The 24173-nt window shown below is 40.1% G+C and overlaps 2 protein-coding genes across 3 annotated transcripts in view; one reads left to right on the top strand and one right to left on the bottom strand.

The window, feature by feature from the left end:
* Window positions 1-524: 524 nt before the first annotated feature.
* ODAPH (odontogenesis associated phosphoprotein) lies at window positions 525-7218 on the top strand. 2 transcript variants are annotated; one of them, XM_082652969.1, is made up of 3 exons: window positions 525-645; window positions 6646-6784; window positions 6908-7218. In XM_082652969.1, exons 1-3 carry the CDS (start codon window positions 579-581, stop codon window positions 7008-7010), a joined length of 309 nt encoding a protein of 102 aa, XP_082509095.1. In that variant the 5' UTR covers window positions 525-578; the 3' UTR covers window positions 7011-7218. The 2 variants fall into 2 exon arrangements, with proteins under 2 accessions (XP_082509095.1, XP_082509094.1); XM_082652968.1 differs by having other exon boundaries at window positions 6646-7218.
* Window positions 7219-16630: 9412 nt separating this feature from the next.
* The window catches only part of CDKL2 (cyclin dependent kinase like 2), a 33790-nt gene continuing 26247 nt past the window's right edge, over window positions 16631-24173 (bottom strand). Inside the window, exons 12-14 of the mRNA XM_082653388.1 lie at window positions 24054-24160; window positions 18380-18468; window positions 16631-17384 (exon numbers count right to left, since the gene is read on the bottom strand). Coding sequence (XP_082509514.1) covers window positions 18403-18468; window positions 24054-24160 — 173 coding nt within the window. The 3' untranslated portion in view covers window positions 16631-17384; window positions 18380-18402. The remainder of the gene's footprint in view (window positions 17385-18379; window positions 18469-24053; window positions 24161-24173) is intronic.

Below are 24173 nucleotides of genomic sequence, written 5' to 3'. Positions count from 1 at the left end.
TTCATGTTTGTTTAGACAGTGACCATGATGGCTACTAGAGAAGATAGTTTTCTGACTCTGCTGCTCTTGGCTCCTTGACAAAAGCAGAGAAGAAGTCGTAATCCCTGATCCAAGATCTGTGAACAGCCTCTTCAAACTGCCGGGGTCACAAAGCCTTTAGATAACGTCCTCCCTGTCCTGTTTGGTTTTGTTAAGTAAGTAAGCTACACAGAAGGAAGCGGTGCTGAACATTTCCTGGACAGATTCTTTCTCTTGCTGAGGGAGACCTATATACACAAGTAATGAGAAGGCACTAAGAGGGGAAGTTTGAAGGAATTAAAAGGATAGTGAGGGCGTGGTTGTCCACAATCCAACTCCAACCAAGGACAGATGAATGACGTTTGGCTGTCATTACAAGAAGCTCTGGTTGACAAATACTGTCTGGTATTTCCTTGCTGATTTCTTACCCTCACACCACAGGCCCTAATCCCTGTGGTCCACTATGCAAATGAAAACTCCCTGAATCAGTCTGCAGGTGACTCACCAACCCCTTTTAAGCCACGTTGGGTTCAAGGCAGTGACTGCTTGGGGTAGAAGCCATGGCTCACAGACTCTGCTTCTCCTACTGGCTACTGGTCTGCTGGTTGGTGGTAACTGTGGCAGAAGGTAAGGGTTTTGTTTTTATTTTACTGTGGGTCCAGTAATTGATAAGTTGTGTGAAAAGACAAAATTTGGCTCCATGATTATGCATATCGTGAACTGGAACTATTTACGTCAGCTTTCATCAGCCTGTGTGGTTAAAGAGAAAGAGGCTGAATTTTATCATCGGAAGGTCCTAGTCTCAGCCCTAGCTATGTGACTTTAGACACACTTAACTGTTCTGATTTCCATTTCCTCAAGTGTGAAGTGACAGCATTAATGATGTCCATTATTATGGGGGTCGTGAGGATCAAATGAGCTATCATGCAAGAAAAGCTCTTCATCCTTCAAGCACTATATGAATACTAGTTATTATTGATATAGAGCTAACAATTTCCACCCTGAATTACAGCAATGTCCACCTCTTTATATGCCCAACAGCCTGGTATTTTGCCCATGGTGGGTGTTCAGTCTCTGTTTATTAACTGCTTTAATTAATCACATCTAGTCAGTTGTGTCTTGGTGCTGTGGAGGTTAGCCTAGACTTCTTTCTTTAAGGTTCTATTAGATTCAATTTCTCTACTCCTTTCTCTTTCCTTTTCCCCCACTACAAAATTTCCAGATGGCCTGAGCCAGAGCATTGGTTTACAAACGCTGGGGACAGGAAAGAAAAGGGGGAGAGCCCCAGGAGTCAAACTGAGTCCTCCACCACTTTCACGTGGCCTGGGGCTTTGCAGGAGCTCAGTCAGACCCTAGTCATCCCCTAGCAAGTTCCCTGCACCCATCCACCAAAGCTCACAACAGAACAGAAAGGGGCAGGGACATCAGAGGTGGTGGTGAGGCCACCAGAGATCACCTTGTCCAATCTCTGCATGAACTCAGGCGATCAGAGGGCAAGGAGACAGATTACAAAGAACACCTGCCCGATTCCCAAGACAAGACCTGCAAACATCACCCGCTAAAAGTGACATCTGAAAGTGGCACCATAATACAAAACCTGACACCGGGCACCTTTCCAGAAAGTCAACCACTCTTCAGGAAACCTTGTAGATACGTAGCTAAATAAGTTATAATGAGATTAGAGGTTTATTCACATTTTTTTTTAAAACACCATTAAAATGTGATTTCTGATTTAGGCTCACTCTTCCCCACTATCCCTCAGACTAGCCTCAAAGACCTTTAAATGCAGCTTCACTCTCTCCAGGCAGCCCTGGCTCCAGGCCATCACCCACTTACACATGCCCTGGCTCTGCCAGACGGGGTCATGTGTGGGTCTCCAAACCCACCCTGTTCTCTCTCTCCTCCACAGCAGCAGCTATGGTTGCCCCCGCTGCTGATTTCACCTCTGTTTATTGCAATTCTGCTTCACATGGTGATGTTTAATGTCACTATAGTATTACCTTCACATAAGGCTTTCTTAAGACACATAGCTTTAAAATTGCAATCTCCCTCTCTCTGACATCTTTGAATTCTTAGAGCAATTTGTATATCACCCATGGTCCATACTACATTCTGCTCTGCATTATAGATCCATGTACTTGTAACGTCTCCCCACCTCTCGAGGGCAGGCCCCGTGTCTTCATCATCTCTGCATTTGTCACAGCACGTAACAAAGTAACCTGCACACTGTTGAAACTACTAGACTTATAGCATAGGATTGAAAGAGGCCTGTGTGAACTGGTATGAACTGGGCTCCTATGTCTTTACCTGTAAAATTAGAGATTTGGCTAAAATAGCCAGTTATTCTGTGAGTCTACAAAATGAATTAAGTTGCAGTTACTGTGAGCAAATTAATCACAGGACTTATATTTCTTTTTGGTTCGACTCTAAAGGCACCTGAGAATTTTTGTGATCCTCCAAGTGTAAAAGAAGAACTGCATACTTATACATCAAGTATAAAACTTACTTCTCTTAGAAATCAGGGTAGTTCACTACAAACCAGCTATTGTCTGCCCAAATAACCACAGAGTACAGATAATTATATTTTTTAAAAAAAGGTCATCTCACTCTTACTTTTTTTTTTTAAAGTACTAGTTGTTAGCATACGATGAATTTCATGTCTAGACTATAGTAAACCCACTTAAAATTGATGTCCAAACTCCAAGCAATATTTTGGGTCTTGATTATTTTATTATCTTTTAATTTTTTTAATTTATTTTATTTTATTTTTGGCTGCATTGGGTCTTCATTGCTGAGTGAGGGCTTTCTCTAGTTGCAGCAAGCGGGGGCTACTCTTCGTTGCGGTGCGCAGGCTTCTCTTTGCAGTGGCTTCTCTTGTTGTGGAGCACAGGTTCTAGGCGCACAGGCTTCAGTAATTGTGGCTTGTGGGCTCTAGAGCACAGGCTCAGGAGTTCTGGCACACGGGCTTAGTTGCTCCACGGCACGTGGGATCTTCCCAGACCAGGGCTGGAACCCGTGTCCCCTGCATTGGCAGGTGGATTCTTAACCACTGCGCCACCCGGGAAGCCCTATCCTCTAATTTTGAATGTAAGTTATTATTGCAATTTTCCTGGGACTGGAGGGACTTCCCTGGCGGTCCAGTGGGTAAGACTCTGCACTCCCACGTCAGGGGGCACAGGTTCAACCCCTGGTGAGGGAACTAAGATCCTGCATGCCGGGCAGCGAGGCCAAAAAAAATTTTTTTCTGGGACTGGAATGAAATACTGAGCTTCACAAAACTCTACAGAGAGGAACTCAGCATCTTCACTCAACATCTGCCTCATTCAATTAATCAGCTATGTACTGGGCATGAGGCCAAGCCAGGGACTGTTCTGGGTACTAGGGACATAGCAATGACCAACAGAGTCAACAGGCCTTGTGTTGATGGAGGCCAATAACAACAGCTAAGACCTACCAAATGCACGTGTCAGGCATGTTCTCAGCACTTTACAAGCCAGTGAGATAGGTAGTTATTATTTTCTCCATTTTACAAATAAGGAAAAGAAGACTGGGAGAAGTTAAGGAAGCTGTCGATGGTCACACAATTATTAAACGGCAGAGCTCAGGGATCCTATGCCGTTCTGCCTCTCAAAATGTTTCCAATCTGCACTTAAATATTTGACCTACTTTGGTCTAATTATGGTTGCAAAAGAGCTCTTTGTGTTTGATATTCAGTATCTTTGGTGTCATGTCAGTATGTTACATAATGAGAAATATTTGCTTATTAATGATCACATTATCCCTGAGAGGTAGGAATGTGGTAACTTTTGAAATTATGGAAACTGAGACTTCTCTCAGTCTGTTCAAGTCCACTGTAGGCACTGGGCTAGCGATGAGACCAGGTGTACAGAATGATCAGACAGATACTTCAGTGCAGGAGGAGTACAACCGCTGAATGGTAATCACATGACTGATGAATATGATGAAAGTGGACTCACAGGGTGCTAGGGAAGCATATTGCCAGGGGCCTTAAGCCAGCCTCAAGGGAGGGAAGGCCTCCCTGAGGAAATGAGACATGATCTACCATAAACTTCTTTGGTTCTACTTCTCTCACTTCAAAGAGAACTCTACACACTTCTGAGTCTATTTTTTCCCACCTATTTAAGCCACGGGAATCTGACTCGGTTTCCTCCATTCCACAAAAACTACTTCAAAAAAATCATCCATGGCTGTGGGCTTTTAAAAATCTGGTTCCAGATGCCTAGAGCACCATTGTCAGGAGGATTTGGAGAATAGCCTCAGTTTTAAGAAGTAGAAAGAGCACAAGGGGTGGGTGTTTTTAAAAACTAGAGTCCAGCTTAATGAGTGGCAGAGCCCAAGACCTAGCTAAGCCTGATCTGATAGCAAAATGTCAAGATGGAGCTTAAGAATAAGGCTAGCTTCAGACTTCCCTGGTGGCACAGTGGTTAAGAATCCTCCTGCCAATGTATGGGACACGGGTTCGAGCCCTGGCCCGGGAAGATCCCACATTCCGCGGAGCAACTAAGCCCGTGCGCCGCAACTACTGAGCCTGCGCTCTAGAGCCCGCGAGCCACAACTACTGAAGCCCGCATGCCTAGAGCCCATGCTCTGCAACAAAAGAAGCCACCACGATGAGAATCCCGCGCACCACAACGAAGAGTAGCCCCTGCTCGCCGCAACTAGAGAAAGCCCGTGCATAGCAACGAAGACCCAACGCAGCTAATAATATATAATTTTTTTTTTTAAATTTAAGAATAAGGCTAGCTTCTCCCCTAGTGACTGGATTCTCAGCAGAAAGTTTTCATGTTACAAAGGTTCAGAATTGATCTGATTGTGTATAGGAAAGAATGAGTAATATGGGATTTAATCATCTTCTGTAGTTTGAAATGTCTTAATCTAGTTTCAGCCATAAGATTTTAATACTCAGTAGCCTGGGTGGGTATGGGAGAAAGGGTCAGTATTTAATTCAAGAAACAGACACCCATTCAAGCTGGCTTAAAAGAAAATGAATAGAGCTGGAGGTGGGGTGATTATTATAAAGATATTTCCAAGGAACTTAAGTACAGCCAGCCCTCAAAAAGACCAGCCCTGAGAAAGTCAAGAGTCAAGGTTACTCTCATCATCACTCTGTTACCACAGAGGCACTTGTCTCTTTTTCTCTTTAAGAGGCTTTCCCCATTTTACAGCTATGGAAATATTGGTTTCTCTGTTTATTCAACATTCAACTGGCCAATACCTGACACTCCAGCCCCCGCCCTACCACTTCCAGTAACATCTTCCACTAGCTGTGTCTCTGTTGAAATTCTTGAGTGAAAATCTGATTGGTCACTGGCCAGCCAATGAATGAGTTGAGTGTCTAACAACAGTCCAATCAACCATAGCCAGAGGAGTGTAGTACTGACCTTTCCAGGTATTATGGGTGAAACAGAATCTCTAGAAGGGGCTATGAATAAGCAGACCCAGTACAACCAAGAAACCTGAATTCAGCTGTTTTAAGGGTGAGGGGAATCTAGCTCTCAACTTACTGTGAGGAATTCATTTTTCCATCATTCACACTCAGCAACCCTTTCCAGGCCTGTTTTGGTAAGTCTCTAAGGGAGTGAAGAAATAATTTCCTAAAGGAAAGCTTGCTTTTTCGCAGCCAGTTTGATTGTATGATACAGTTAGAGGGAAGACCTTGACACTGGAGGTTGATCCAAATTTCTTCTCAGAAATTAATGTCATCCTGGTCCTCAGTGCTCATTCCCCTGGAGCAAGTAGATGTTCCCTCCCTTCCTCTTCAGGGAATGATTTCACTGCTGGGGAAGTGAAGCAGGCCTTTTCTTTACATTACTTTTTTTCCATCAAATTTTCTTTCTTTATGTATAATTTATGCACAATAAAATGCACAAATCCTAAGGGTATATATTGATCACATTTTAGATATGTGTGTGTGTATACGTATGTGTGTACATTTGTACTTTTGTGTATATAGGTATGTATGTGTAAATATAAATGTGTGTGTGTGTATATCTATCTCCATATTCATGTAACAACCACCCAGATCGAGATCTAAAGAATTCACTGGTTACTTTTTCCACTAAATAACACCTACGCTAACCCTAAGCTAACTATTTTTGACTTTTTTTTTTTTACCATAGATTAGTTTTGCTTGTTCTTGAACTTCATAAAAATGGAATCTTACAGTATGTATTCTTTTGTGTCTAACTTCTTTGCTCAACATAACATCACAGGATACATCCATGTTGTTGTATTAGTAATTCTTCCTTTTCATTGCTGAGTATTCTTTCATTGTATGAATACACAGTTTGTTTATCCATTCTCCTATTGATGGACACTGGCATTGTTAGCAGGTTTGGGTTAATGTTAATAAGACTGTTGTGAACGTTCTTGAACTAGTCTTTTGTAGATATAAGCACTCATTTCTCTTGGGTAAATTCCGAGTGGAATTTCTGGGTCATAAGGAGTGTCTGTGTCTCATTTTACTGGGCTGGGCAGTTCTCTCAAACATGCTTTGAGACTCTAGAATTCTCTCTTCCCCTCTTTCTCCCCTGCCTCCACCTGAAGACTCTCCCCTCTGCTCGTGTCATCAGGCCTGTTTCCTGACTTGCGCTTTTCTCCCCACAGGACAGGAAGAGGTATTCACCCCTCCTGGAGACTCACAAAATAATGCAGAGCCTACAGACTGCCAGATCTTTACACTTACCCCTCCTCCCACCACAAGGAACCCAGTGACGAGGATCCAGCCCATCACCAGGACACCCAGGTGTCCCTTCCATTTTTTCCCACCACAAAGGCCCAGAGTCCACATTAGGTTCCCATACAGACCTTTCCTCCCTCCGAGGTGCTACCACCATTTTCAGTTCCATCCATTTTTTCGGCCGCACAGTCGCCTTCCTCCTTATTATTATTTCCCCAGAAGACGACTCTGGAGAGGAAGCTCCTCTGAGGAAAGCAGAGAAAAGAGAGAAGCGCCAAACATGCTGAAGTAAAAGAAGCCAAGGCCTCAGGAAAAAGATTTCTGTTTTCAGTGACTAAACTAAAACTATTGGACTGGAAAATTAAGCATCGGTGATATCTCATTGTGGTTTTGATCTGCATTTCCCTGATGATTAGTGATGTTGAGCCTTTTCATGTGCCTGTTGGCCATCTGCATGTCTTCTTTGGAAAAATGTCTATTCAGTTCTGCCCATTTTTTAATCAAGTTGTTTGTTTTTTTGATGTTGAATTGTATGAATGCTCAGGTACTTTTATATGTAAGAAAAAAATAAAGAAAACCACTTCTTTCCTTTTTCAAGCACAGAGCATATTTGACTAATTTTTATAATAAAGTATAAGTAAATTTCAGGTTCCAATAGGAACTTCCTTGTTCTAAACAGCAGAAGGACCAAAGCATTGAGGAGTGGGAGGTACAAATGAGCAGACACAACTGAAGCAGTGTATTTGGGGCAATAAATTCTGTATACCTGAGCAACTCCTAGAGTTATCACCAGGTAAAAGCACTGAGTCATCATAAAACAGCTCTAAACTGGAAACAGCATGAATGTCCACCAACAGTAGAAAGGGTAAATAATGATCATCTCATATCCTAGAATACAACACAGCCATGAAAAACAGCAGATCGCTGCTTCACACAACAACATAAATGAATCTCACAATTTCGTGTTGAGTGAAAGAAGCCAAACACAAAAGAATACATACAGTAAGATTCCATTTATATGAAATTCAGGAGCAAGCAAAACCAACCCATGGTGATGTGATAGAGGTCAGAATAGTGATGACTTTTGAGGGGATATTGGCTGAGTAAGGGCAAGAGGGAGCCTGCTGGGACCTGAAAATATTCCATTTCTTAATCCGGGTGATGGTTACACAGGGTGTACACATTTCTAAAAATTCACCAAGCTGTATGTTTAAGATTTATGTATTGTACAATATGTAAATTATCTTTCAATTGAAAATGTTTTAAATGCTGCAGTGCAGAGGAAATCAGTAAAGGTATGCTAATTATAACTGTAGATTTAATTTGTTAAATAAGCTTTCAAATATTTCACTGACTGGTAGTTGGCAAGGTTATATTAAGTAATATTTCACTGATAAGTCAGACATAGAAAGACAAATACTGTATAATATCACTTATATGTGGAATCTAAAAAAGCCAAATTCACAGAGAGTAGAGTGACTGGGAAAGGTGGAGAAATGGGGAGATATTGGTCAAAAGGCACAAACTTCCACTTCTAAGATTAACAAGTCCTAGGGATCTAATGTACAATGTGGTGATTATAGCTAATAATACTCTATTATATATTTAAAAGTTGCTAAAAGAGTAGATCCTGAATGTTCTCATCACAAAAAAGTGATGGTAATTGTGTAACGGGATGGAGGTGGTAGCTAATGCTTTGGCGGTGACCGTTTTGCAACAGGTAAGTGTTACAAAATCAACATGTTGTACACCTTAAACTTACACAATGTAATATGTCAATTACATCTCAATAAAGCGGGGAGGGGGAGGCACTATTTCACTGAAATATCACCTCATAACAGTAAGCAGAAGGGACTTCCCTGGTGGCGCAGTGGATAAGACTCCATGCTTCCAATGCAGGGGACCCAGGTTCTGATCCATGGTCAGGGAATTAGATCCCACATGCTGTGACTAAGAGTTCACATGCCACAACTAAGGAACCTGCGCGCCGCAACTAAGGAACCTGCGCACTGTAACTAAGACCCAGCGCCACCAAATAAATAAATACTAAAAAAAAAAAAATAACAGTAAGCAGAAGACTTTGCATATTTTTTAGCACGAAGCAATATGTATCTGTCTTTCCCAACTAAGGCAAATTTAAACCAGAAATTTTTTAACAGCCTCAAATATAACCCTATAGTTGGCTATCAAAAGAACCAGAAAAAGAGAGAAACACACATTCTGAACAGAAGTTATCTCCCACAATGTTGACATTGGAAATTTATGATAAGCATGAATTGGACAGTAGCAGTTCAATGATTTGTGTAGAAGGGGCCATCTATACTAATACATCTGAAACCTCTTGACACAGATGTCCAGGTCCTTAACAGTGGCCTGCATGACTTGGCCTCCCCACGCCTCATCCCCAGCCTCTTCCTCTCTGACCTCATCTCACACTACTCTTTTCCCTTCTCACTCCACTCCAGACACACTGCCCTCCTTGCTGGTCCTCACACCAAACGCACTCCCTCCTGAGGACTTGTGCCCTGGCGGTCCCTCTGGCTACGGTGCCTTTGACCCAGATAATACAGGTTATCCATAGGGGTCCTCCCCTCACTTCTTTCAGGACCTTCATAAAATGCCACCTCTCAGTTCCTGGCCACCCGAATTAAATGTGCATGCACAGACCTACTTCCTCTTCCCATTCCTGGCTTTATTTTTATCCCTAGCATGAATCACATTCAATCATTCTATATGTATTCATAGTTTCCTCTTTTATTATTTGTCTTTCACATCAGAAAGTAAGCTCTTTAAAAGCAGTGATTTGTATCTATTGTGTTCATTCCTTTATCTCCAGGACTTAAAACAATCCTTGCATATAGTAGGGATTCAATAAATATTTGTTAAATAAATGATCTTTTAAGGCTCCTGGTATTTTAACCCTATTTGCTTCCAAATCAATTCCCACATGTCAGAGGAAGTCTCAGGATTTTAAAATCTTCTCCAGCAAAAAAAGAACTTCTATTGAGGAGAGAAAGATAAGGTATAAACATCTCTCTCAAACAAAACAGTTACTGGCCACTGGTGCATGCTTTCAAACTTCTGTGAAGAATTTTAACATGAGTCTTTCTCTTTTCAGTGCTGATAAATTTTTTCCCTTTCAGTAGTTCGTTAGAAAATAGGTCAGAATGGTAACCAGAGACAGAGAATCCTCCAATTTAATTGCTCACTTAATTTTGTAATTTTTTCAGGCTTTTATTAGTAGAATCTATCACTTTTTTCAAAATCTGAGTCCAATACTCTTTGTAAAATCTCTCCAGGCTAGGTCAAGACATACAGATTGCCTGGGAAAGCTATTATCTGAGATGCCTCTTCAAACTGTTATTCTTTAAATATCTGTTCAACAAGCAAGGAGAAACTGATTTTCTGACAACAAAATTTATAGATATCTTGGCTTATGTTCTAAATAGGTGATTTATTACATGTTCTGTACATAGTAAACACTTTACCTTTTTTTGGAAAAATCTTTCACCATGTTCCTTCACTTGGGGAATTAGATGCCCACCATCACTCAGAATAGAGGTAGATTTCATATAGTCATAGAATTGTGTGCAAAATGTGTCTTAAGTTTCTGTTTCCATGCTGGCAAAGTATTTCTCTTTTCCTATAGCCTCTTTTCAGTTTTCATTGGTGATTTATTTTTTCAAATCAACATGTTGAGAGGTATATCGAGGACTTTATTTTTAGACACATAATAGATAACTTGTTTCCCCTAAACAACATGCCCTACACTTTTGTAAATTCAGAACTCCAGTGGACTGACTGCTGACTTAACATACATCTTAGCTGACTGATACCAAGGTTGGAAATGTGCCTCAGGCTGTACCATGCGGACTCCCTATGCTGCATTCCAATATAATCAAGAAAAGTGGCCAGAGCCACAGTGTGGACTAATTTTCCAATTTCCATTCATTGTGAGCATCAACTTACATTTTGCTGCTTGTAAATCACACTTGAAGACCATATTTCCGATTCATTCCAAAGATGTTCAGCGCCCTTTTGTTGGATCAGCTCTCTTGGAAGTAGCCTGATCAGCCTTCCTGCCACTCTGCATTTGCCCATCCGCTCCCATTTCATCGTTGTGAGGCAAATTTACTTTCATAACTCTTCAGGGTTTTTTTCTTTTACTCAGGATTCTCAGTGAAGTCCACAGCTCCTCCTCATTGCCCCCACGCTCCCACCAGCCTAGCTCTCCTCCAGCCACTGGTTCTGCCTTGCTGACCTCTGAGTCACCAGCCACCTGCTGACAGTAGGGGAGCCCTGATCCAATCAGAGAGACAAACGCCACGTGCGTTGGGTCTCCTCTGCTCCCACTCTGCTTCCTAAACCTTTAAGACCTGACTAACAGAGAGTTTAACTATCAATGTCCACCAGGGCGCGCCCCTCCACGGCCGGCACCATCCGATGGCCCGTCTGTTACAGTTCTTCCTTGCCACCCCTGCGGTTCAAATAGATTACGCAATCCTTAACACTGGGTCCTTAAAAACGGGGAAAGAAGACGGCTTATTGCATGGACAAAAGAGCAGATAATACCCCTCAGGTGAAATTTATCGCAGGTTTTAGCGCTTCTCTCCTTGGGAAGGAAATCGCTCTCTACTGCCCCCTCTTGGATCACGCTTGACAGCCCTGGGCAGTCCTGGGCGGAGCCAAAGGAGTAAGGTGTCGTCGTAGTGAAATGGATGTAAGGCCAGCTGCAGCAACCCTCGAGCTCAGACCTTTCACAACCCTCCTTAAATAATTCCTGTCCATCCGAACAGAGCTGACGTCTTCATTCCTCTGCCCTAGAAGGGAAAAAGTGCTTCTCTCGCATTAACTTATTTCCTCCCAAGACTCAGCAGAAGAAAGGGGATCTGAACACCTTACTTAGGACGACAAGTATAATTTAAAATACATTCTTCTGGCTGGGCTGCATTTCCCAGTTTAAAATAATTTTTGATCTACAATATACTTTGAGCCAAGCTATATTATCTGAATCTGGTGTTTACCTTTGTTTTCAGGAAGTATGAAACACATCTACAAAGGAAAATCTCCAACACTCAAGCCTCACTTTTTAAGACCTTTAGTATCCTTTCTTCAAAGAAGGAACCCAAGTGACCAATAAATATCTAAAAAGAAAAAATCTATGAAAACATGTGTAACCTCAGTAGTAATCAAGAAAATGTAAACTAAAGCAAGACAATCTTCACTCAGCAGGTTGGTCCACATGGAAATTATTAGTAGTATTATCTACCATAGTCCAGGCGTGGGGAGGTACTTTCCCAGACACTGTTGGTGAGAATGGAAATTGGTACGGCATTTTTGGAGGACAATTTGGCAGAATGGGTGAAAATCTAAAAGGAAGCATACATTTGCAGCTTCAAAACATCCTTATCTGGTGAGCACTGTGACTGTTTTCTCCAGCATCCATGTCCTGTATGCCTCCCCAGCTCTGCGGAAGCCTGGTGGTTCCATGGGTAGGCTGTCATTAGCCTAACCCAATCAGTATAATCCTGTTTCCTTTTGCTCTTGTTATTAATTCAAGCAAAGGAATTTAACAGAGCCCCAAGCCAATCAGTGCACACCATTCCCCTGGCTACAATGCTTCATTCAAGGTGAGCAGTATCCAAATCTGGCTTAATAAGAGTAAAGTGAAGTTTTGTTTATGGCTGGAGAAACATGCTTCCTCCTCTGTAAGTGGACGAGGATGCGTGTAGCTCCAGGAGCCTAAGCTCCCAAGGTTTTTATTATCTAAACGAAAAAAATTTTAATTGATTCCAGATCTAAGTAATCATGACCATATATCTATTTCAACAAACACCCATGGCTCTATCATTTACTGAGTGACACTGAGTAACCTTCTTAACTTTCAAAGCCTATGCAGTAAGTCCCCTACATACGAATGAGTTCCGTTCCAAGAGTGCGTTCGTTAAGTCCTGTTTGTTCATAAAGCCAACAGGGTTAGCCGAGGTGCCCAGCTAACACAGTCAGCTATATAGTAGTGTACTGTAATAGGTTTATAATATTTTTCACACAAATAATACATAAAAAACAGACACAAAAAATAAAGAAAACATGTTTAATCTTACAGTACAGTACCTTGAAAAGTACAGTAGTACCAGCTACATCACTGCTGCTTTTACGTTTGCTTCCAGGCATCCTGGGCTTGAAATAAAGATACTGTACTACTGTACTCTATACAGTACTGTACAATGAAGTACACAAAAGCACAACCACTGGTAGAGGATGCACGCACGTGACAATGTACGCCAGACACGTGAACTAACTTACGTGACTGGACACACGAAAGCACGTTCACAACTTTGAAAGTTCAGAAATTGAAGGTAGAGGACTTACTGCACTTTGCTTCTAAACCATGACTAACATTCCTACCTTCACAGGGTTACTATTATTATCGTCACGTAGAAATCACAGAGCTAGATGGTGTGGAACAGAAATAGACAAATAAGATGTAGTTCCCAATCTTTAGAGACACAGAAATTTTGGTGGGGGCGGTGACACTGGGTATTGTACTTGCCCATGTGCCTTCAGAATCTGGCCCTGACTCTTCTGGAGGGTCTAGGAGCAATTTAATAAACAGCTTTTCTACTTAAAAAATATACAGTGGAGGAGACAGACAGGTAGGTATACATGTAAGCAAAAGGAGTGATGATCTAAGGAAGAAGACTAAACGCAGGTTCAGGAGGGAAGTAACCAATGGGAACATTGCTGTGGGATGGAAGGATTGTTTTAAATTCTAGTGGCAATGTTAATGGAGATCGCTTTCCAGAACTAGAGGCATGGAGATAGCTAAATGGAGGTAAACTGACATTAAAAACCTGTTCTCTTGACTGATAAGAGAGCCTACCCTAGTGTAGGGACAGGAAGACATGCTGAATTGAAATATTTTGGTTTCATTCCCCTGACTCCTTCTTTTTTTTTGATTTAATTTTGTTTTTTTAATTTTTTAAAATTTCTCTTTGGCTGTGTTGTGTCTTCATTGCTGCGCATGGGCTTTCTCCAGTTGCAGCAAGCAGGGGCTACTCTTCGGTGTGCGGGCTTCTTATTGTGTGCAGTGGCTTCTCCTGTTGCGGAGCACGGGCTCTAGGTGCGTGGGCTTCAGTAGTTGCGGCACGCAGGCTCAGTAGTTGTGGCTCACGGGCTTCGTTGCTCCACGGCATGTGGGATCTTCCCAGACCAGGGCTCGAACCCATGTTCCCTGCATTGGCAGGCGGATTCTTAACCACTGCACCACCAGGGAAGCCCGACTCTTATTTAATTCACATTAACCAACAATACAGTTTTCAAAGTTTTGCTAGAACCTTCCTCACTTCTACAGGAGATGATCTGGCATGCCAAAGTACAACAAGTAGGGATTAAATAAGGCTACGCCATGGGGGGAAATAAAATTTCACTGAAAGCAAAGGAAAATGACATTTGGTGGATGGGTTTTTGTTTTGTTTTCTGTTTCTCAGCATATAATAGAGCCGACATCAGATATCCACAAACATCTACAAACACAAAGCTCTAAATCACAAGTTACTTACAAGTGATGACGAGTGATTTGTGGGAAGGCACTTCTCAGAAAGACGTGTTAAGAAATAGATAAGCTTTATGGTAATTACATTTTCAAGTTACTTCATGTCTGGAGCTATAAAGAGAGAAAATAAGACCCTTTAAAAAGCAATGTGAGAACATAATTTTTCATTCACATAGAGGAGTGTTAAGGACCCATTTCCAATGCTAAAACACAACACAAAACGATAGAGAAAAATCCATTTAGTCTAATTCTCTAGGACTAGCCTTAAAACCTTAAAAGCAGTGATGCTGGTGTTTCTAATTCCTGCCAGTGGTTCGGTTACATAGAGGAGCATTTAGAAAACAAGTGAAGCACATTTTTCCGTCTAGTCTGACTCATAATTTAGTACAGATCCAGCCTTATATTGTAGCACAACTAAAATAAAGGAACCAATAATGAGACAGTCACATAAGAAAACACATCTTCTGTGTCCCCATTTCTATAGGAAGTCAGCTATTCTAACCAAGCAAGGATTCTCAATCAGGAGAACCAGGTTCTAAGCGAAGTCTGTCATAACTTTTACCAAGTCATCTTTTTTTTTTTTTGCGGTACGCGGGCCTCTCACTGTTGTGGCCTCTCCCGTTGTGGAGCACAGGCTCTGGATGCGCAGGCTCAGCGGCCATGGCTCACGGGCCCAGCCGCTCCGCGGCATATGGGATCATCCCAGACCGGGGCACGAACCCGTGTCCCCTGCATCGGCAGGCGGACTCTCAACCATTGCGCCACCAGGGAAGCCCTACCAAGTCATCTTTACAAGACATGCTACTTTAGGACCAGGTTGCTTGTATCACTGGCTGTACAAGAAAATTAACTTGCCACCCCTATATACAAAATTTCAAAAAGAGAATTAACAGATTATTTCAAACTTATTTGTTAAAACTGTACGGTGTTGTATACATTATTCATGGTCTCTTAAATAAATTCAAGTAAAAACCATGTATGGAGCTCAGTAAGATATAATATTTATTAATTTTAAAACATACATACACACAGCAAGCCCACTTCCCCCCACCAGTACATACACATATTTTCTATTAGTAAGTGGCTTAATCATATCCTTGTAGATGAGACAAAGTAAAGTAATCTTAAACTGAAAAAAGGGATTATTTTGGTTCAGTGTCTATGGTCCCAATTTGCAAAATCTTCTTTTTCAAGTTCTGCCACGGTTCTAACCAGATACGATCCTCAATTCTCAAGTTGGACTTAGAGTGAATAACTTTTAGTTCTTTAATTCTAAAGTTCACACAATGTTTTAATAAACAAAAAATACCAAAAGCAAATGAGAAGGTAATTGATCTTGGACCCTCAGACACTGGGGTGATATTTTCACACTGATCTTTACATAAAAATAACATTGAAATAAGCTAGAGAAACACTTGGCTTTTAAGTATTATCTGCTTTCCATGCTAGAGTCTGTTGACAATATTTTTCAGAGTAAAAATAAAATAATAATATTTTAATGTGAAGCCTACAAATACTTACACACTAATTTTGTTCAGCATGTTAGCCACACCAATCTAGTCAAACACCTGGTCAGAGTTTAAAGATAGAGCTTCAAAACCAAGACCAAATTTCAGTTGAACCACCTATAGACTCTACATTGGAGCCCCTTATTTTGCCTCTGGAATGTCCTACTCTTTTGAAAGCCCAAGTGTCTAAGGTCAGAATTTCAATATTAACCTCTTTAGAGTAATAGAGAAGAGTGCTAGTTAAATGTTTGGGCTAAGTTCTAGCCAGTGCCTTTTAGAAAAAACAACATATTGCTCATTGGTTAAGGCAAAAAAAAAAGTCCACACAAGTTCTGGCCCCCTTAACAACCATCCTCTAAGATAATGAACGCAGAGCACGACTTACAACCCAGAAACCAAAACCTGCAGTCCAATTGGTTTCACTCTCCCACCTAAAAGTTGTGAACCAGAGCATTAGAAAAGATGCGTGGGCTGTAGGTAAATGATTTTGCACCTTGTGAAAAGCTTTGGGGGAGGCCTTGGAGGACCCAAGGAGACAGAAACGTCTCTAGGTTCTGTCTGATATCACCTTCAAACTATCAGTGGGACAAGAGTGAAGTCCTAACAGTGGATATTCCCTCCCCAAAATTTCTCCAGCTGGGGAGTTCCATAGCAACTGGCCCAGAAAAGAGTAATCAGCCCTAGTCAATTGGTAACCCAGCTTCCATCCCCAAATTTTGTATGTCTACCTCTTTTTTTTAATGAGAAGCACAGTACACAGCTCCAAGGTAAACGTACAAAATTCTCCTTCACCACTCTGGTTCCAATCACGTTCCTACACACAAGAACATTAGCACCAGAATCTTCTAAAAGAGAGGACTACCCAATGCCAGAGTCATACTAGGTCATTAGAAATAAAAGGCTTCTTTGCGACATTTGCTTTAGTGTGGTTCTTAGAAGATCAGCAGAGAGGCCAGATTCCCACAATAACACTGATCAAACATCAACAATGATCACAGAAACCAAAGATGTACATCTATCCACAGAGAGCAGTTACATTTCTCCTTAAAGCCTAGAAACAAGCAAGATTTTTGAATGTGTTTTATAGTTAAGTTAGGGTAAAGGAAACATCTTCACCTACTGATCCCAGGTTTTTTTTCATTTTCTTCAACTGATCCTAGTTTTTATCACCTACCACCACCAAACCCACTCCCAAATAAATGTACACATTTATACAAATAACACACAAGATTCAATGCATAAATAACATGACCTTTTAAATGCTTCTCTCTTTCTCCCTTTTTTTTTTACTCACTTTAAATACACGATCTACTAATATTAAATACACATTCATGTAACAAGAACTCTATCACTATTCTTTCATTGGATACATCTTGAAATAGCATCAGTGGACTTGAAAAGTGATGGGATAACAGTTGGGAAGGGACAGTTGTTCAATGTTCCTTTGAAACACATGGATGTCTTTGTCTTTTCTTCTGCTGCAAGGCCTTTCTCAGAAAATGTAGTCAGTTCAGAAGTCAAGGCTCAAAACCACAAATCTCTGCTTCTAGGATATCAGCACTTTTGTTGCACAAGGATGTCATCTCAAGGGCTAGGGCAGCATCTAAAAGCAAAGGGGGACATATGCTAGCAAATAGTTTACATATATTCTTTCTAGAAATTGATTTCTACCTCACTTGCTTTCTCATATTGTATGTATTGACAGTATTGGTAGGTGTTACATGGTCTAAGAAAACCTTAGATCATATGTATAAAAAACAAGATTTTAAAGACAGTCTTCAGGATAATTATCCACCAAAACTACCATGTATAGCAGAGCATCTCCTTTTGTGTAAATAATGACTAATTTTGACAAAATAGATGCAAGTTTTATAGAGCTTGCAGTTTATGCAGTATGTATAGCAAATGCATTGCAACGACTTCTACTAGGCCCTTGGAAGGGACCCTGTAAAAATGAGAAATGAAAACTTAAGATTTGTGCACATCACAGTAAATTCACATTTGATGTCACAGACATTCAAAATGCTTTGTGGAGGTTAACAGGTTAATTCCAACAACACAGTTATAAGAATGCAGGATTTTATTTTTGAATGACTTGTGTGAACTCACATAGCAAATTATCACCCAAAAAGGTCTGATTTTTTCTCTTTTATTTTTTGGTTTTGGTTTTTCAGTACTAAAAAGTTATATTTAAAAGGAAGGCAATCACTTGGTATGATCCCTCTTTATTAGGAAAAAGATTACCAGGCAATCATTTACTCTTTCTTGCTTTACAAACCCAAAGGGCAAATGTCTGATACGGGAGATAAGTATATATCCTTCTGGAGCACTTGTCACCCTAAGTTCACATTACTGTATCCAATAAAATACAGGAGATTAGTTTAAAAGCAAGAGATGCAAGCGCTATGAAAAGGGATTTCATCACAGAGACAAAAGCTACTCCTGTTTTTTTAAGTAGTACAACTCCTTGTCTATCAAGAGTTCTCATAGAGTCAATCATTGGAGAATGTTTCAGCTGTAGAATTTGTTGCTTCAGCAAGCTACAAAATATTTCCCATGAAAGGTTACACAGCTTCAAGGGTGAGAAATCAGACCTACCCAGCTCAGAACCAAAATGACAGTCAGTGCTGGTGTTCCACTTGAGGCAAATCGGCCTCTGAATCATCTGACAGGGGAGATCCTGATACCTACAAGTTAATAAATGAGCATTATAGAGTCTCAGTAATTGTAAAAGTCTTACTTCCTCAAAATCCCAATTCTTGTTCAAATATCAGATGATTAGAACTTGGGAACTAGTCATAGCTCAAGTTGCTTACACAGAAGAAGATGAAGTAAGGGCTTCATCTTACTCTTTGACCTCTTTGTTGGTACATATGTTAAAAGATACTTCTGATGTGCCAGGGCAATGTAAACCCGCTATAACCCATGTCTACCTATCACCAAAATCAATGAACGAACAAAACAAAACCCTTTAGAAAAAATAGAAAAAAAACTGAGGATTAAGGGAAAGAGTCAAAACTTGGAGATGTATCCCTTCACAAGGGGGTAGGTTTCCAATTTTGTTTGTTTTTCACTTCTGTGACTTTGCCCAAAGGGCAAGCCCTAGTCTCAGAGTCGTAAAGAAGTGCAAGAAGCTAAAAGTCTGAAAGGAACCCCATCTTTATAGTCAGAAAAAGGGGTCCCTGCAGGGCAAAAAGTATGGGGGGGGGACTCCGGAGGGAAGAGAACTAGAGAAGGGGACCCTCTAATTCTATGTATAAACCCACAGAAGTCTCCGTCCAGTTCCTGAGGTATGCATGCATGCGTGGGATAGCTCCCAACAGCATAGCAATTGTCTAAATTCAATTTAGAGAAGTGCATGAGATTTTAATCACTTGTACAAGCCTCCAACCAAGCCCTGAACTACACAAGTGCAGGACAGATGCAAACTAGGATGACAAAGACTTAGAGAACTGAGATTTAAACCACCTCTCACAGAAGGTAAGGCAGAATTTACAGTGTAAACAAAACTTGGGTGACTGCTTACTAAAATAAAAATTTCAACATTCTCCTGAAGATTAGAACAAGACCCAGAGACTATACAATACAACGTTTACAATATCCGAGATACAATTCAAAATTACTGGACATAAAAAGATCCAGGAAAGTGTGATTCATTCTCAAGGGAAAAGGCAGTCAAAAGATAAAGGCAATGCTGAGGTGGCCCAGATGCTGGAAATTTATACATACTTGAAATGAATGAAGGGACAGGAATTCTTAGTAGAGAAACAGAATTTCTAATAAAGAACTAAGTGGATATTTTAGAACTAAAAAATACATTATCTGAAATTTTTAAATTACTAGCAGAATGGAAGTGACAAAGTAGTCAAAGAACTTGAGGAAGGAGCCATAGAAATTACTCAATCTGAAAAATAGAATGAAAAAAGATTGAAGAAAGTGAACAGTCTCAGGAACCTGTGAGAAAATACCTACCAGAAGGTCTAACATATATGTCATTCATTAGAACTTCAGAAGGAGAAGAGAAAGAAATTAGGCAGGAAAAAAATGTTTGAAGAAATAGTGACCAATAACTTCCCAAATTTGGTAATAGAGATAAATTTACAGATTCAAGAAGCTTAGCAAACTCCAAAAGGATCCACTCAGAGAAAACTATGCCTAGACATATCATATTCAAACTAATAAACACAAAAGGTAAAGATTAGATCTTGAAAGCAGCTAGAGAAAAATGAAACATTACTTAAGGGTAACAATTCAAATACCTGAGAATTTCCCACCAGAAATCGTAGAGATCAGAAGACGAAGAAATAATAGCTTTATAGTCCTGAGAGAAAAAGAAATTTTTTAAACCTACCAACTCAAATTCTATATCTAGTGAAAATATATTTCAGGAAAGAAGGCAAAATAATGTCATTCCCAAATGAAAGAAAACTAAAAGAGTTTGTCACCATCAGACCTGCTCTGCAAGAAACACTAAAGGAGGTCTTTCAGATTGAAGGAAAATAATACTAGAAAATAAAACTGTAATCTTTAAGAACGAAGAACAACAGAAACAGTAAGTAGCTAGGTAAACATAGAAAACTACTTTCTTCCCATAAAATACTTATGACTATTGAAAGCAAAAGGTATAACATAGTATAGTGAGGTTTTCAATGTATGTGAACAAAATACAAATGCAAACTGTAACATAAAGTTCAGGTGGGAGGAACGGAAATACATTTGCAAGGTTTCTACATTTTACAAGTGGTACAATATTGACTCTAAGTAGACTATGAAAGATTAGTTATGTATACTGTAATCCCTAGAGAAGTCCCTAAAAAATAATGCAAAGAGGTATCTCCAAAAAGCCAATACTAACAATATTCAAATTCAAAAGAGGGCTGGAAAGGGAAGACAGAGGAACAAAAAACAACTAATGAAAAGACAGAGCTAGATCCAAACATATCAATAATCACATTAATGTTAATGGCCTAAATATTTAGTGGTAGGCAGGATTCTAAAGATATTCCACTAAGATTCCTGTCCCTGGCTAGTCAATCAAACTAATTTAGCTATTGCTGTGAAGGGACTTTGCACATGGAATTAATGCTATTAATCAGCTGACCCTAAGATAGGGAGATTATCCTGGTGGGCCCAAGAAATCACATGTGCCCTTAAAATGGGAAGAACGTCAGAAAGATGAGGCAGAAGGGGACGTAAGAGAGAGTCAAGGAGTAAGAAAGGTTCAACCACTGTTGCTGGCTTTGAGGATCATGGAATTAGGCCATGAGCCAAGGAATGTGAGTGGCCTCAAGAAGCTGAGAACGAGAACAACTCCCAGGAGCCAGCCAGCAGGGAAACAGGGACCTCAGTCCCACAACCACATGGAACTAGATGCTGCCAACAACGTGAATGAGCCTGGAAACGGATACCCGCGCGAGCCTCCAGAAAGAAATGCAGCCCTGCTGACATCTTGGTTTCAGCCCATGAGACTCTTAAGGAGAGCAGCAGCTGTGCCTGGACTTCTGACCTATGGAACCTATAATAAATGGAGATTGTTTTAAGTTGGTAGTAATTTGTTAGCAGAAATGGAAAACAAACAGACATTCCAATTACAAGAATCAGAATTGAGAGAATAGCTACAAAGGGAAGACCCTAATTTATATGCTGTTGGCAAAAGAAACACTTTAAATACAAAACCAGATAGGTTGAAAGTAAATGAAAGTAGAAAGATGTACTATGGAAACAAATAAGTGGAAGTAGGCTGGAGTGACTACTGTAATCTCAGATAAAATTGACTTCAAGGCACAGAGCACCATGAGAGAAAGAGACATTTCATAATGATAAAAGGGAGAGTGTATCAGGAAGACAAAGCAAGTATAAATGTGTATGTACCTAATAAGACAGATTTAAAATACATGAAGCAAAAATAGACAGATGTAAGAGAAAAATAGACAATTCCACAATCATAGTGAAAGATTTTGACAGCACTCTTTCAGGAACTGATGGAACTAAACAAAAAAATCATCAAGGACATAGAATGTCTAAACAACACTATCAACCTTAATTGGATTTCACATTTATAGAATACTATATCCAACAACTAAAGAATATACATTATTTCCAAGAGAACAAGGTTCATTCACCAAGATAGACCACGTGCTGGGCCACAAAACACATCTCAGTGAATCTAAAAACATCAAAATCATACAGAGTATATTCTCTGACCATATGGAATTAAATTACAAATTAATAATAAAATATCTAAGGAACGCCCAAATATCTAACTATTAAACAACACATTTCTAAATAATTACTGGGTTAAAGAAGAAATTACAAGGAAAAATGTTTTAATGTTTGAATGGAATGATAACGAAAATACAACATATCGAAATTTGTGGGATGAAGAAAACAGTGCTTAGAGGAAAAAATCTGAAGCTACGTGTATAAGTACATAAGACATGTAAGCATGTAGGGGGTGAGGGAGTGGAGACAGATTCCATGGATGAAGTAATATTTTACTCACAAAATCTATCTTACAGATTGTTCCAGAGGTACATAATAGAGTTTCATGAATGTGAAAATGTTTGTGTTATGTACAGAAACAAAATGTAGTTTAGTGCATAGATGAATACCATGAAGTAAGACTGCAAGGCAGGTCACAGCCTCTGCCAGCAGGCCTTTTGCTTTCAGTCTCCTGTTCTCTTTCCACTCAGATTTTCCAGACACAAGCTCGTGTTACTTTGGTGTTAATTTGTGTTTTTCACTACACCTACTTTCTTCTTTATTTTAAATGCAAATGGAAATTTAACAAATAAACTGAGAGTAAAAATGCAGAACCAGTGTATAAATATAAAAGGATTAGTTCCGAACGAGAAATAAAAATATTGAAGAAGTGGGAAGGCAGCCAAAGCCTTTCTTCCATTGCATGAAACTAGATTGAGCTATGTCAACCCTGAAAAGTGATTTGAACAATAGTGTGCTCACAAAGAGCAAGTGGAAAATTCTGCAGCTTTAAAATCCATATTTAAGTTTAGAAGTATACGGGAATTTCCTGAGACTCTGTAGTCCCTCAATGTAAAATCTGTGGCAGTGATTCATCTTCACACAACAGGAATTTGTTTAGCTTTGACGATGTTGCTCCCGAAATTGCTGGCAAGAGATAAGGCAAAAGCAGCAGCGGTCTGTAAACGTTTTTTTCAGAATCACTGGGTAACTGCCTCTGCAATTTGTTATCCTCAACAATATCATTCCCCTTGTTTGCAGAGCTCTACAAAATAATTTAAAGAGTAACAGTAGGAAAAAGCATGGGCATAGAGAAGGAGGCTACCTACAGGGGCTGTCTATGAAATGGAAATCCTTAAACAATGAGGATGGAGAATTCCAAAACAAAAGTTGCCTAGCATCAAGCAAAGGTGAAAATCTGTCTGAAGAAGTAAAGGGAAAGTTCAATAGTTCATATCCCAAGTTTGTAGTTAGTTATGGATGGCTCAGGAGATTAAAAAGGTGGCCGGTTTTCTTAGTGATATGACTGTTGTTTATATAAAAGTAGCAGAAACATAAATATTCTGAAGAGATAAGAGGAATTATAGCAAAAGACTATATGGAATAGAAAATCTTTAGCATGAATGGAATGGATTGCCCCGGGGAAAAGTGTCAAATGGAGAATACATTTTAAGATAATAAAAACTATTCCAGGGCTTCCCTGGTGGCGCAGTGGTTGCGAGTCCGCCTGCCGATGCAGGGGACGAGGGTTCGTGCCCCGGTCCGGGAGGATCCCACATGCCGCGGAGCGGCTGGGCCCGTGAGCCATGGACGCTGAGCCTGCGCGTCCGGAGCCTGTGCTCCACAGCGGGAGAGGCCACAACAGTGAGAGGCCCACATACCACAAAAAAACAAAACAAAACAAAACAAAACAAAAACTATTCCAAAAAGGGTTTCACTCTTTGAAAGGTAACAACTTTGGTATTAATGCAGTGAAATATCATAAACTACCATAAAGCCTATAGTTATATTAAAGCCATAGCTAGGCTACACACATGCATGCACACACACACACAGTTTTTTAATCTATGAAAAATTGATCACTGTAAACTGGGAAATGTTCATGTAAATATATATGTAATAAGGGTACTTAATGCAATGAACCATAAAACAAAATTTAACAAGCAAACTTTTTATAGGTCCCACTAATAAACCTGCCCAATTCTTAAGAGCAAACTCTCCATAGGACACTTTGAAAGGAAAAATGAGAGAGACCCGAGTTCCATGCGTCCTACAGAGAGTATTTCTATACCTGATGTAATGCAGTATTGAAGGTGTGCAAGTCAATAGCGACCAGAGAAGGAATTCGAGATTCTGAAAGATTTTTGTTCTCCTTCTTTATTAGCCTGGAATTTCGAGCTAGATAAAAATA

This window comes from Grampus griseus (genome assembly GCF_964374135.1).
Source record: "Grampus griseus genome assembly, chromosome: 4".
NCBI classification, from domain to species: Eukaryota; Metazoa; Chordata; class Mammalia; order Artiodactyla; family Delphinidae; genus Grampus; species Grampus griseus.
Note: the sequence above shows the minus strand (reverse complement) of the source record. Positions and strands in the feature narration are given on the sequence as shown.

Bases quoted from the DNA above. Each gene is read 5' to 3' on its own strand.
- ODAPH (XM_082652968.1), top strand. From the start codon at position 579: ATGGCTCACAGACTCTGCTTCTCCTACTGGCTACTGGTCTGCTGGTTG. The intron at 646-6,645 runs GTAAGGGTTTTG...TTCTCCCCACAG, and splicing joins GGTGGTAACTGTGGCAGAAG to GACAGGAAGAGGTATTCACC.